The sequence below is a fragment of the Dipodomys merriami genome, unplaced genomic scaffold (assembly GCF_024711535.1).
Source record: "Dipodomys merriami isolate MVZ:Mamm:240054 unplaced genomic scaffold, mDipMer1.0.p SCAF_2, whole genome shotgun sequence".
Lineage (NCBI taxonomy): Eukaryota > Metazoa > Chordata > Mammalia > Rodentia > Heteromyidae > Dipodomys > Dipodomys merriami.
Genome location: NW_027203381.1, coordinates 81346032 through 81359192, shown reverse-complemented (window position 1 = coordinate 81359192; position 13161 = coordinate 81346032). Strand labels below are relative to the sequence as shown.

The window sequence follows — 13161 nt, the reverse complement described above, 5'->3', positions numbered from 1 at the left end:
TTTGTAAATAATTTTCCATAACTTTTATCATCCATCTGCTTTAATTAGAAAGCATTGCTTTGCATACATATTGAAATTTAAGAGAAGTAATACTGTCTTGCATATGTTAATGTAAGAATTAAGATTAGAAACCAAGATAAGAAATTTGATTAAAACATATCAAATTTCACTTTGAAAATTAAAACCTACAATGTGTACTTCAGTAGAAGTAATGAATTTATTTGCTACTAATGAGAAGAAGTACTGCCTTCATTTTGGATGAGAAATTTGAGAAAAATCTAGTGCTACCTTGTGGGATAAAGTATCTACTATTCTATCCTGCCTCATCACTTTGGAAGTTTTCCCAAAGGTTATTTCCTCTTTAACTACCTCTTTACAATCTTTAGTATTGTAACTTAGGCACTGGGCATTACATTGTAAGACACTATCTCCTCTCTGCAAGATATGAGTAAACAGTCTAACAGGAAAGAGAAAATGCCTTCTAAACTGTTTATGCCCATATAGAGCAAATAACTGCTCTGTGTTCAGCTTGGGCCTGGGGTAGATGAAAAACTCCAAGAGAGTCACTTCTGCTTAAAAAGCCTTTTTTATGGAAGATGTAGCCCAAGCAGGAAGTCACATAGATAGGGGCTTCTATTTGAGCAAATGAGGATAAACCAGAGCAGATGGGGAGGATGGCCAATACTGAGCATCACCAGTATTTCCTCTCAGTATGGTGCCATGTTGCCTCTGTCAAAATGTTCATTTCTTCCTGAACAATGCCTGTTTATGAATCTTGGCTGTAGTTGTGTTTCAGAAAAGTGCAGTCATGTTGACATGCCAAATCTCTAGGTCATCTTCAGTTGAATCCTTACTTTCAAAGTGTATAATAAAAATAGTTAGAAAGGAATAGTAGCTAACAAAAAGGGGAAGGAGTAGAGGCAGAATCTTCGGTGGATCTTTACAAATTGCAAATGTTCTTCTCCTAATGCTGCCTGTCTTAACTATGATGGCCTTATGGAGCCAATCTTTGTGTTCTTCCCTCTTTAATACCAAATGCTCTCCTCTAGTCGTTTTTATGATCTTTGAGTACAAATGATCTAGAACTTGTTTTTATGTGTTCACTTCCTTTTCATGATCGTTTCAAATCTATCTCCTCTCTGTTTTTCACAGAGGATAATAGCTCAGGCTTACCACTTTAACTAGCATAGGCCTCCCAACAATCTAGTACCCAGGTCTTCTCTGAGAACTCCTGACTAAATGTAGGAATCAGAACAGATCGTGGTTTTGTGTATCTACTCTGTGATTGCTCCATGCAAATCATAATAATAATTATGAAAATTAGATGCTTGTTTTATGAGATAAACTTTTTTTCTCTCTCTCTAGGGTTCCTGGAATACACAGATAGAAAAAAACATAAATGAATCTGCAACTGTAAGACTTTAAGAAAGAAAAACTGAAGCAAATAAACTTCAAATTTTAGGGAATGAAATTCAGACAGACTGCACATTTTACTTGTATGGTGGCAATATTTTGTGATTATGATTGATTACAGAAACTAGAAAACTAAGAATTAACTGAAATAGAACTAGGAAGCAGTCAGATTTAAAAGAAAAAGTCTGATTAATAATACAGCCACCCTTTTGGCATTCAGAAAGGATACTTGAAGACTTTTCAGAAAAAAGAAAAAAAAATCCTAAATACCTCTGTCTTTTATTAAAAGCATGTGAGTTGAAAACACCACACAATTGGAAAAGGCTACTGAGTGATCCCTAAGCTTATTAACTAGCTACATGATTAGCCCCAAACATTTAAAAAAAAAAAAAAAAAAAAAAACCCTCCCAGGTCTTGATTCCAATTTGCACCTCTACAAATTACAAATTACTGCCTGTCATAAAACTTTAAAATCGCTCTTTGAATGCTTGAAACCAGCAGTGTTAATCTGTAAAGGCTGAGTCTACTATAATAAAGAGAGACATTTTTTCTGAATAGGTTGCTCATATGTGTAATTATCACAAAGAACATAACAGTTACATATCTCATTAAACAAGTACCTGATTAATGGTGTCAATTTGCTCAGTTAGGACACATTCTTTGTAGTTGTTGCTCCTGCAGTATGGTCGACTTCTCTCCTATTAAAAAGTGAAAGGGAAATCAACTTTTGGTTAACAGTTTTATTGTATTTTGGGGTTTTGTTTATTTGAAATGGACTGGCAATGTTCTCCAAGCTAGCCATGAAATCCTTGGCTCAAGTAAACCTCTTGCTTAACTTTACAGAGTAGTTGAGATTCTGGAATTCCACATACATCCCACCACACCCATCTGGCCTTCAGTTTTAATGTTGAGTTTAATGAATAGATAGGAATATAATACATACGCCTTGAAGAATTTGTGTTTTCTGAATTATAGCCAATTCTTTATTTTATGTCACCACTAACATAGAGAAAGCATCTCTATAGATTAATAACTCAGTAATTAGAATACAACTAGGCAAATAGGTACTTTAGCAGAAAAATTTCTGTATCAGACACCATACTTATAAAGTAAATATTGAGAACATACATAATAGTTCATACTGTATGATGACTTCTCATTCCACTTCATTTCCTGTAGTAGAGTAACAGTATTAATATGGAAAAATACAGTTTCTAAAGAACTCACCTTTATTGATGTGTAATTTATATTAGCATTCTGCCATATTTTATTCCATTTTTCTCTTTCCATTCATATTATGTATTTTATTTTCCCATGTGATATAGACTTGACAATACTCACATTATTTTTATCCTAAATCATAATGAATCTTTGCAAATGTAAAAATTGATAGTTAGATTTGGAATAAATTTTCTTCAACATCAGGAGCTTTGTAAATGTACAGACAACAAATTCTTAGCTTTTGTTTTTCTGGACATCTTTCCTGTGACTTTTTTATTTTTTAATTTAAGGAATTGCCCAAAGGAATTGCCATTTAACAAAGCAGTTTATAAATACAATCCATCTTGATCAGTATCACTCCTTTGAAATTCTCACTCATTCCTTCATAGCCCACCCCTTTCCTTTTCTTAATTTTATAATGTATACATTGAATTCTTGATTACATTCCTCCAATTTCTACTTTATTCATCTACCCTTGCCCCCCTACCTTGCAAGTACCTATTTCCTGGTGCTTATTTTGTTGGATTTTTTACTTTGCTTTTCTAAGGAGTTATACTCTTTGAATCTACATTTGTAACCACTTGCATACACCTAATGTGTTTAGCTTTTCTGTATACCAACAATGAGAAGATAGAGACTGAAATCAGGAAAGCAACTCCATTTGCAATAGCCTCAAAAAAAATTAACCAAGATATGAAAGACCATCTATAGGGAAAACTTTAAAATTTTGGAGAAAGAAATTGGAGATTTTATTTTTTTAGGTATTTTCCATGGGACATAAAAGTTCTAGTCTCCAAGCCCCCTCACCTTTTTTTTTTTTTTTTTTTTTTTGGCTGATCCTGCTTCTTCAACGGAGGTCTTGGGCATGGTCCCTGCACCTCTAGTACTCTATCACTTGAGCCACCAGCTCAAGTGACTTCCAGCTTTTTCTGAATAATTTATTGGAGATAAGTCTCATAGACTTTCCTTCCTGGACTGACTTTGAACCATAATCCTCAAATTTCAGCCTCCTTAGTAGCAAGGATTACAGCACAAACCAATTTTTTGTTTTTCATTGACCACTTAACACTGTAGTTATACTGTCTTCCATCTTTGTCCATTCTCACTAGAAGCCACTTCTCTGCACATGCTTTATGTTATTTTTATTTCTGGCAATATTTTTTATTCTTAATAGTGGTTATAAACAATTTATGAAATTCCTTTCAGTAGTTCTGATTACACAATTGGTAAAGTTCTTGATACATTTATTCCACAGGTCACCAGTCATTTCCCCTCTCTTTATATTGATAGTTTCTGCCTTCATGTGTACTGATCTTTTCATTGGCTGTGTCTAATCTCTTATTACAATATACAATGACAGTTTACAATTTCTACATTATAATTTTTCAGGTCTAGATATTCTGTATGTGTGTGTGTGTGGAGTGCTAGGGAATGAACTGAGGGCCTTATACATGCTAGGTAGGTACTCTATCATTGAGCAACAATCTCAACCTTCTCTTTAGTTCTTTTCTGTCATTGTTAATTCCCATGTTATGATTGTGATTAAATGTTTTCGCCTCACATTTGCTAAGCAGATGCTCTACCATTTACTGTATGCTTCTCTGTTTTTTTGTAACCTTAAACTAATTTATGACAGCTATGTTTTTGAGACTACTATATATCCCAGGCTTGTCTTGAACCTGCAATCCTTTCTCTACCTCCCAAGTGCTGGGATTACATTTGCTTTTTCCTAAGGAAAATAAATTATAATTGGATGCTAGACATTATGGAATATTACAATATCACTTTCAAATTTTTTCCATCATCCTTAAATAAGAAATAAACTAGTTTTCTGTCAGTTAACTTAAAAATCATCTTCATCTTCTAGAAACCTGATTTAAACTGTGTTAGGCTGTTTGTAATTTATCCTCTTTTAGCTGTGTTAGCCTTCGTTCTAAGGTGGAACCCTGAATCTCTACTGAATGTCATACTAGTGTGTGAGTATGAGTTCAGTGTCCATCAAAGCTCTCTGTGTTGAAATTCATTCCTCATCATGAAATTCTAAGAATGTGCAAACTTATCCACCTATAGTGTTCAAAGGTGAGCTTTGGGGACATAATTATTATTAGATAAGATGCTTAGAATGGAGCCCTAATACTCAGATCCTGGTGAGTTTGCAGAAGTGAGAGTGACCAGACATACAAATATGTTCAGTCCTTGACTGTTTCCATGTGTTGACTTGAGTTATCTAAGGATTCTGCAGCAAAGGAAGCCATCATCATACCCAAGTATAATAAAACTTCCTTCATGGCTAAGATAAGAGCTCCCTGGTAATTCCTCCTCCAATACTTGTTTTCTGTCTGCTCTGTATGTGTATATATTTTTGTCAAGGCAACTTATATTCAGGTTTCTGGAACTTTTTCTGTGTGAGTCTCCCTTTTTAATCCCATCCCACAGATTCTAGCCATCGCACCTTATCTATAGATTGAATTTTGGCTCAGAGCTCATCAAAAATCTTATGATCTTGAATTTTCCGAAGTTAGGGCTGTCCGAGGATGTGTGTGTGTGTGTGTGTGTGTGTGTGTGTGTGTGTGTGTGTCTGTGTGTCTGTGTGTCTGTGTGTCTGTGTGTCTGTGTCTGTGTATCTTGGGGTCCCAGTTCTGTGCAGCACAGTTGTCTAGTATTTCCCCATAACTGGAAGCAGAAGTAAAACTGTGCCCCTTGTCAGCATAATAACTATTAGATCAATAGTAATGTCTCACAGAAGCATTACCAGAGAAGACAGAGAATGTCAAAAGACAAGACAACATCTTAGAAAGGATAAATCTTACCAGAAGAATACTGGTCATGGAGCAAAGATTTAGTTAAAAGAAAATAGATTTTCTATGACCAAGTAATACCTAAAACCTCTGTTTGACTCCATTAGAAAGTGATTTCAACATGAATCCTAAGTATTAAACTAAAACTCTGAACAGGAAAGAAAAAAAAATGAGACCCAATTCCTTTGTTCATCAATAATTAGGGGGGTAGCAAAAAGCATTAAAAAAATCAGCTAAAAAGGAGAGTATTACAATATATGGTATGTTATTAAGGATTCCGAGTTTCTTTAACAAGTAAGAGAAGGCAGTATAGAGTAATTCGTTCCATTTTTCTAAGAGACTGGACAAGATTTTATGAAAAAGTGATTATATATTCATACAATTTATACTTTTTCCACAAAAAGAGCAGTGCACAGTAAAATATTTAGTTATGTTTGGTGAGCTATAAGTAACAATGGAAAGACAGTCAATGATGTGATGGGATATGGCTTAGCAAATGCTTGAGTTGAGAAGGCAGCATGAGTACAGACCAGTTTCCACCTACCAATTCTACACCCTAAGTGTGAGGCTATATATCTCCCTTTATAGTCTTGACAAGTGAAAGCAGATGCATGATCCCCCATAGGAAGTAAGCATTCACAATATCTTTTTTAAACACTCTGCATTTCTTTATTTGAGGAAATTGATACATATAAAGGGTAAATGCAAGTTGCTCACATCATTGAATTAATGGTAGAGCCAAGACTGGAAAGGACCTTCTGGCTTTTAATGACATTGATAGAATGGACAAAGACCCATCATTTGGTTTTCTTTTTGTTTTGTTTGTGTTTTTATTTTTACTGTAAAATGGATATGTAGTGGGGTTACAGTTACCTAAGTTGGGTGATGAGTACATTTCTTTTTGAACAGTGTCACTTCTTCCCTTGTTTTCTCCCAGTTTTTTCCTTCCCACTCCCCCTCTCGTACAAGTTGTATAGTTCATTTTCAACAAAGTGTTCTAGTATCACTGATGAATCAGAGGCTTTGAAAGGTGAATTAAGGTCCTTTGAGGATTTAGGAAGTTGCAGTTTCAGAACATTATCTTTCATTTCTCTATTAAAATAGGAGACACTTAAACAGGGTGTATATGCCTAGGAGAAGGAATTGGTTACAAGAAGTGTGGGAGAGCAGGAGAGCGGAGATGGTATTGGAGTAATTTGCTAAAGTGGAGAGAAAAGCCAAAAAGTGAGGTCGGTCAAGATGATGGCATGAACAGAAGGGAGAACACAGTCATCTAGGTGCCCGAGTTCTCAGTGGGAAAACTGCTCAACATATAGATAGGATGATAGTAGAGGGAGTTCTGGTATCTTTCAGCTGAAGGGAATCTTGAAAAAAGGTAGATGTCACAGCAGACAATTGGTGAGCACTTGTCAGGAAAATAATAGAAGAGTGGTTTTTTTTTTAAAAGCAATGTTTAAGGTTTATAAGTTACAGTATATTAGGGATAAAGAGAAGTGTAGTTCACCATGAGGAAATGCAGAACTGTGAGAGATGACATTGTGAAAGAAGCTTTTTTAAAAAAAACAGACAAATTTGACAGCTGGGGCAGCAGTCCCAAATGGAACTCTAGTTTGCAGATTTTCTGGTGTCTGAACAGAATGTCCAGAGTTATCATTGGCCTCATGACAATAGGAGATGAAATCTTACTTGTCATCACTAAAAATAAGCCTTAACAATTCTGAAAGCTCTGCTTCTGGGATTTTAAAACATTGTCTTACACAAAAGTTGAGTAAAGTACAATGCATGTGGTAAAGGGTAATGGTTTATTTATTGAGTCAGAGAAGGTAAAATGTTTACTAAGATAACAAAATCTGAAAAGCTAGTGTCAATAGCACCTTGAAAGCTAGAAATGAATGGCTGCATGATTTTAGTAAATCAGGGAAGTGAATTATGGATTGCCGTTCAGTAGAAATTGCAGCAATGTAGTACATGTAAGTGAGAAAATTGAAATATGCATTAGATTCATTGTAGCCTGAGGCTTTCTATGAATATGTACAAGAATAATAGAATAATCTATACTGTGGATCCAACAGTTAAAATATTGGTTTTATCTAGTACATAAATATTAAACAGCAAACACATGTAAGGTCTTAGGCAAGACACTTTATATACTATAGTTATTAGTTTTTTTAAAGCACTCAGTATTCACATGGGGATGCAATAACAGAACTCCCATTCATTGCTAGTAGGAATATAAAATGATGGATTCCTTACTAAGGATACTCTTACTATAAAATCCAGTAATCATACTGGATTTACTCATGAAATTTACTCAAATAAAAAGTCTTTCCACACCCAAAACCTTCATATAGAAGTTTGTGGTATATACCTCCTTAATCATAACTGCCAAATCTTGGAAGCAACTAATGTAAGAAGTCCTTCAGTAGATGAATGGACAAAAACATTGTGATATATCCAGACTGTGAATTACTATTCAGTGTTAAGAAGGAATGAGCTATCTGCCATGAAAAGACATGAAAGAAGTTTAAATATATATGACTTAAGTTGAATTTGCAGAGTAGTCTGAAAAGGTTTTGTAATGAATGATTCTAACTACATGACAATGTGGAAATGGCAAGATAATAGTTAAAAAAAAAAAGCAATGTCTGAGAATTGGATAAATGGGAAGGGATAAAGAAGTACATCACAGAACATTTTAAAGGCAGGAAAGCTATTATTCTAAATGATGCTACAGTAGTGGATCATGTTATTGTGTACTTAAAACTATAAAAGACCCAGCCACAATGCAAACTGTGACTTTTAGGTTATGATGGTGTATATGAAGATTCTTCATTATAACTAGTGGACTACTGTGATATGGGATGTTGATGGGTTCGGGGGTACCTCTGAGAATGAAGACAGGAGGGTTCATGATAACCATATTTTCCACTCAACTTTTCTATGCACTTACAACTTGCACTAAAAAAGTTTATTAATAAAAAAGAAAAGTGTGTTTCAACATTGCAAAATTTTGAGGCTCCTCTGAGATGTAGTGATTGACTGATGAAGATATAGAATATGGGATGGAGATAAGGAGCTTACCTAGTCAGTGAATATGAAAATTACAGGATCTAAGAACTTTTTCTTGTTCACATTGAGAAATGATGTGTCCTTCATTGCCAAATGTACCATTCTGGATAATTTTGTTATCTCTAGCCATGATATAAAGGTAGAAATCCCATTAATGCTCGCAAAGGCAGTGGCTTGTTGAAATCTGTATTGAAAGTGTATTGTGGCATCTCCGGGTCCTTTTGTTAATTCACTAGTGGTTATATTGTATTCCTGATGCTTCTAGGATGTAGAGGTTGTTATTGTGCTTCAGAGGTGTGACAAAATAGAACTCTTACTGGAATCATCAGGAAGATGTGTTTATTTTGTAGCCACGTTAAATTTGACATTTGGAATCTGGTAGGGGATAAATGTGCAACAGCATATTTTCAATCATTTTCTCCAAACGCTTGAGGCCATAAACACAAGGCTTCTAGAATATGCTTCTCTCTAACAGTTGATGATGCCCCCATTTTCCACATGTGGTTACCAATTGAAGCAAGAGGTAAGGCCATATTGCTGTACACCTTTTATTGTTGCCACCAAAACTGTGGTCAGGGTTTCTTCTCCATTGTCATTTTTATATTACGGGACTTATTAAATAAGAACAGAAGTAACTGCCAGAAATCTTTCGTTATCCTCCATTTAGTAAATGTTTGTGCCTACTTAGAAGCTGAGGTTGTTTAGGACATTACTTCATTTGCTTTACCTTCTACAACAGCGTCAGAATTGGAATCAGACTGTTTATTAGACAAGGAGAACTACTAAAGATCACAATATGAACAGACTGTGGCAGGACTTTTCAGTGGATGCCAATAAAAGTGGTAGTCAGTTAAAATGGCTATTACTGGGTTGTTCTAAAATTCAATACAAATAGGTTTAACTTTTATTATTGTAAAAGGGATACTTAAAGAAATGTGTTTCTAACTAAGAGATCTTTTATAAAGGCATCCAGATACATATTCAGGAAGAAAAGATTTGTCTTTGGTGGTTTCGAAAACAAACCCACTCTATGGAAGTTTCTAACTGCCTACCTCTGATCAAATTTGCAACTACAAGTGATGTATAATCATTTCTTAATTACTTACATTAAAATGAAAGAGAGACAATAGGAATCGTTTAAAACAAAAAAAAAAAAAGCAAAGGAAAACGCTGATCTTGTTTAAGTGTTTGTTTTCCAAGTCTATTTCCCTTGGATCAGAAGTGGCTACAAAATTTGTGAGGCCTTATGGAGAGTGCACATGCAAGAACTCTTGCTTATGATTAAGAATGTCATGATTATATTAGGTCACTAAATTTGTATTTATAAGAGTCTTGCCATTGCTTTGATGTAGTTCCCAGAAACGTACACAATGTCCACGACACTGGTAGGACATGCACTTCTGACCCTGAACGAGTGCTCTGACCTCTTCCAGGATGAAGGCAGCAGCCATTATCTGGAGGAAGGTGTCAGGATAGAAGAATAGCGACCAAGAACCAATAGAAGCCAAGCATCCAGAGACAAGATACCCCTGAGCCTAGGCTACATATCCATGAAGCATGCTAATTTGTCCCATTAGGCCACTTACAAAATACAAATTCATAATAAAATTATGAAGAAATTGAAGGTGATAATAACAGAATATCTGATTAACCACATGTCTATAATACACATGGCTGGGAAAAATCATATCCTCCTGCACCCTTCATAGGGTATTAATCAGAGTCCCTACCTTTTGGCCTAATCACCTCTCAAAGGCCCACCTCCTAGTGCCATAGCACTGAAGATTAGGTATCAGCAGATAGATGGGGGGGATGGGATGGGCAGAATATTTAGGCTTTAGCCAGGCTCAGTATTTACTGGAGTTGATAGACACTAGGCATTAATGACAATAAAGACAAATCACATTTGTGCCATAATAGGAAATAAAACTATGAACAAGAACGCAGATTTAAAAGATTAATTTTGAGGGGCTGGGAAGGTGGCTTAGTGGTAGAGCACTTGCTTTGCATGCCTGAAGCCCTGGGTTCGATTCCTTAGTACCACATAAGCAAAAAGAAAAAAAAGCCGGGAATGGTGCTGTGGCTCAGCCTTGAGCTGAAGAGCCGAGGGACAGCGCCCAGGCCCAGAGTTCAGGCCCCATGACCGGACCTCCCCCAAAAATAAATAAAATAAATAAATAAAAGATTAATTTTGATGAGGAATATAGAAAGGTTTTATAGGTTAAAAAAAAAGGATTACTTGTCAGGCAATGATTAATGGTTGTTCTAACTACCAGAGTTTAAGGGGAAAATATTCCAGACCAAAGGGACATTTGAACAAAAACAGTGAATACAGAGCATGGGGATAGCTGCACCTACGTGCTGTGACATTCAGTCATGATTTAGTAGATTCACCGAAATCTGTTTTCCATTCACTGAGCTAGAAGCGGAAGATTCAAGACTATAGGATTTGGAATTAGACAAAGCCATGTTTGAATCATAATCTGCTACTTACGAGCTGTGTGACTAGAGACAACTTACTTAACTACTCTTGAGCTTTAGGTTATACCAGTTTTATAGAATTATTTATAAGGATTTGGTGAGATAATGTTTATAAACTTTTGAACCAGCACTCTCAATATAGCAAAGGAGATAAGTAAACAGTTGTTCTAAGAGTTGTAATAAAAGCTGACTCTACCTGTGGATGTCATTCAGGACTTCACAAAAGATGTGCTATTTGAAACTGAGGCCTCAAGCATCTGAAGAATGTATTTGGATGACAGTGGTTAGCTGAGAAAGAGCATTTTTTAGGGTGAAATTTTTTTTTAATATTATTTTATTTTATTTGAGAACATACTGTACAGAGGGGCTACAATTACATGGGCAGGATAATGCATACATTAATTCTGGAAGTGATGAAACCCCTTTGGGAGTAAGAGTAACAAAAGGAAGAGGACAGATAAAGACAGACTGATGTCTCATTGCCTCACCAAACCACACTAACCTGATTTGAAACATCAGACTGTTCCATTGGGAAATGGCAAATGACTTCATGTGCTACACTCTCAAGTAAGAATACACAAGCTTGCCTAACAACTTCTGTAGCAGGTATTCTGGATATTGTCTTTCTAAGTGAAATCTGTAGTCAGGAGAGAGAAAGAACGACAAGAGGTCTTCACAGTGTTGGCTGTTAATATTTTACTGTGTGCATGATGCTTAAAAGAACATTTTATATTTTCCTCTAGACTGAACAATTGCCTTTGCAGGCTCAGTTCCAAGAGAGAGAAGTTGGCAATCTTCAACCCTCTGTAAGTAAGATGGTCTTGTTGTATCAGCTTAGGTAGAGCTGGTGGCTCACATACTCAGTTAATTGTCATTGGAGGTTTATAAAAGTTCATTTTATTCATCTTTCTCCTATATGAGTCTTTTACTAGGAATTGGTAAAGAGCTTGAGCTTGCCTTTTCTTAGAGATAGTCTTAAGATTACATAGGAAATAATCAAGTTTTATGAAACCAATAACCAGGCAGACATCATAAAGCATCATGGGAAATTCATGTTCCAGAAAGTATCAGCTGTAGCCCACCCCTGGTCAAGCCAGTAGGAAAGGTTAAGACACAAGAATATTTTTGGCAGCATTTCTCATTCTCAGTTTTGTCAGGCATATGATCAAATGCCAGTTCCTTTTACTGTCCTCTTTCTCCAGTTCCCCATTTCTAGGTCTTAAGATTTATTTTCATTTTGTTTGACTTAATTTTCCTCATACCCATATTCATTCTAGGCTTAAGCCTTGCTACAGGTACTCCTGAAGTACACAATTGTATCTTTCTCCAGTTTACTGACAACAAATTCCAAATTTCAAAACCTGAACCAGATCATAGTACTCATTCCTTGAAATCTTGCATTTAGGAGTTACTAAAATATTTTAGTTATCAAGAACAACAGATAACTGGAATATCCTAAATAGTTGAACTTTTTACCTTGCTACCCAATTCTTTGTGGTATAATGAATCGGGGATATGAGCTTTAATTAATTTTATTTTTCCTATTCTTACTAAAGTGCTAAAAAAAAAAAAGGGGGGGGGAGGAGAAGGAAAAATACAAACAGCTGCTCTGCTAATGTAACCAATGTTTGAATTTTTCAGAATGGACTGAATAGCAGGAGATTTGCGTGTGAGGATGAGCACCCAGTTGGAGAAGATGGCATTCAGCAGATGCACCCCATTTATAGTCATATGTGCTACCAAGACCGGAGCCCAAGCAAACATTATCAAAACAATGATCCAGAGAGAATCTACATCAATCCACGAGAACATTATGTGTGATTTTTCTCTTTTTATCCAAATGGCCATTGGAACAAATGTTGAAAACTGAGGTTGTAGTTATTATATTCTCTCTCGTCTAAACAATCCCAGCCTTAATGTACTGGAAATCTTGACACGTGAATTGAAGCTAATCGTGGAATTCTTTTTTTCACTTAGGGTTTCTTAAACACCAGCTGTGTTTGTGAACTTGACTGTAGCTCTGTGTTTCTGATACTGGTGTTTAACTACTAACATTTGGCCTATGGTGGTATGTTCATTTGAAAGTACATCTGCTGGTGATAGCTGTGGTGACTCTTCAGAAAGAAAGGCCCAGTCATTAGTAACAACCTCACCAGGCTTCAGGCAGGCCAGCATGCTT

General features: G+C 35.7%; 1 protein-coding gene across 3 annotated transcripts in view; it reads left to right on the top strand.

Moving 5' to 3' along the window:
- Positions 1–12913, top strand: part of Nectin3 (nectin cell adhesion molecule 3) — an 84573-nt gene extending 71660 nt beyond the window's left edge. For 2 of the 3 annotated variants that reach the window (XM_070030275.1, XM_070030277.1), the window contains 2 exons: positions 11726–11788; positions 12624–12913. In XM_070030275.1, coding sequence (XP_069886376.1) covers positions 11726–11788; positions 12624–12803 — 243 coding nt within the window. In that variant the 3' untranslated portion in view covers positions 12804–12913. Of the gene's footprint in view, positions 1–1365; positions 2496–11725; positions 11789–12623 lie in introns of those variants that run through there. The other variant, XM_070030278.1, reaches the window with a different exon arrangement.
- Positions 12914–13161: the final 248 nt, after the last annotated feature.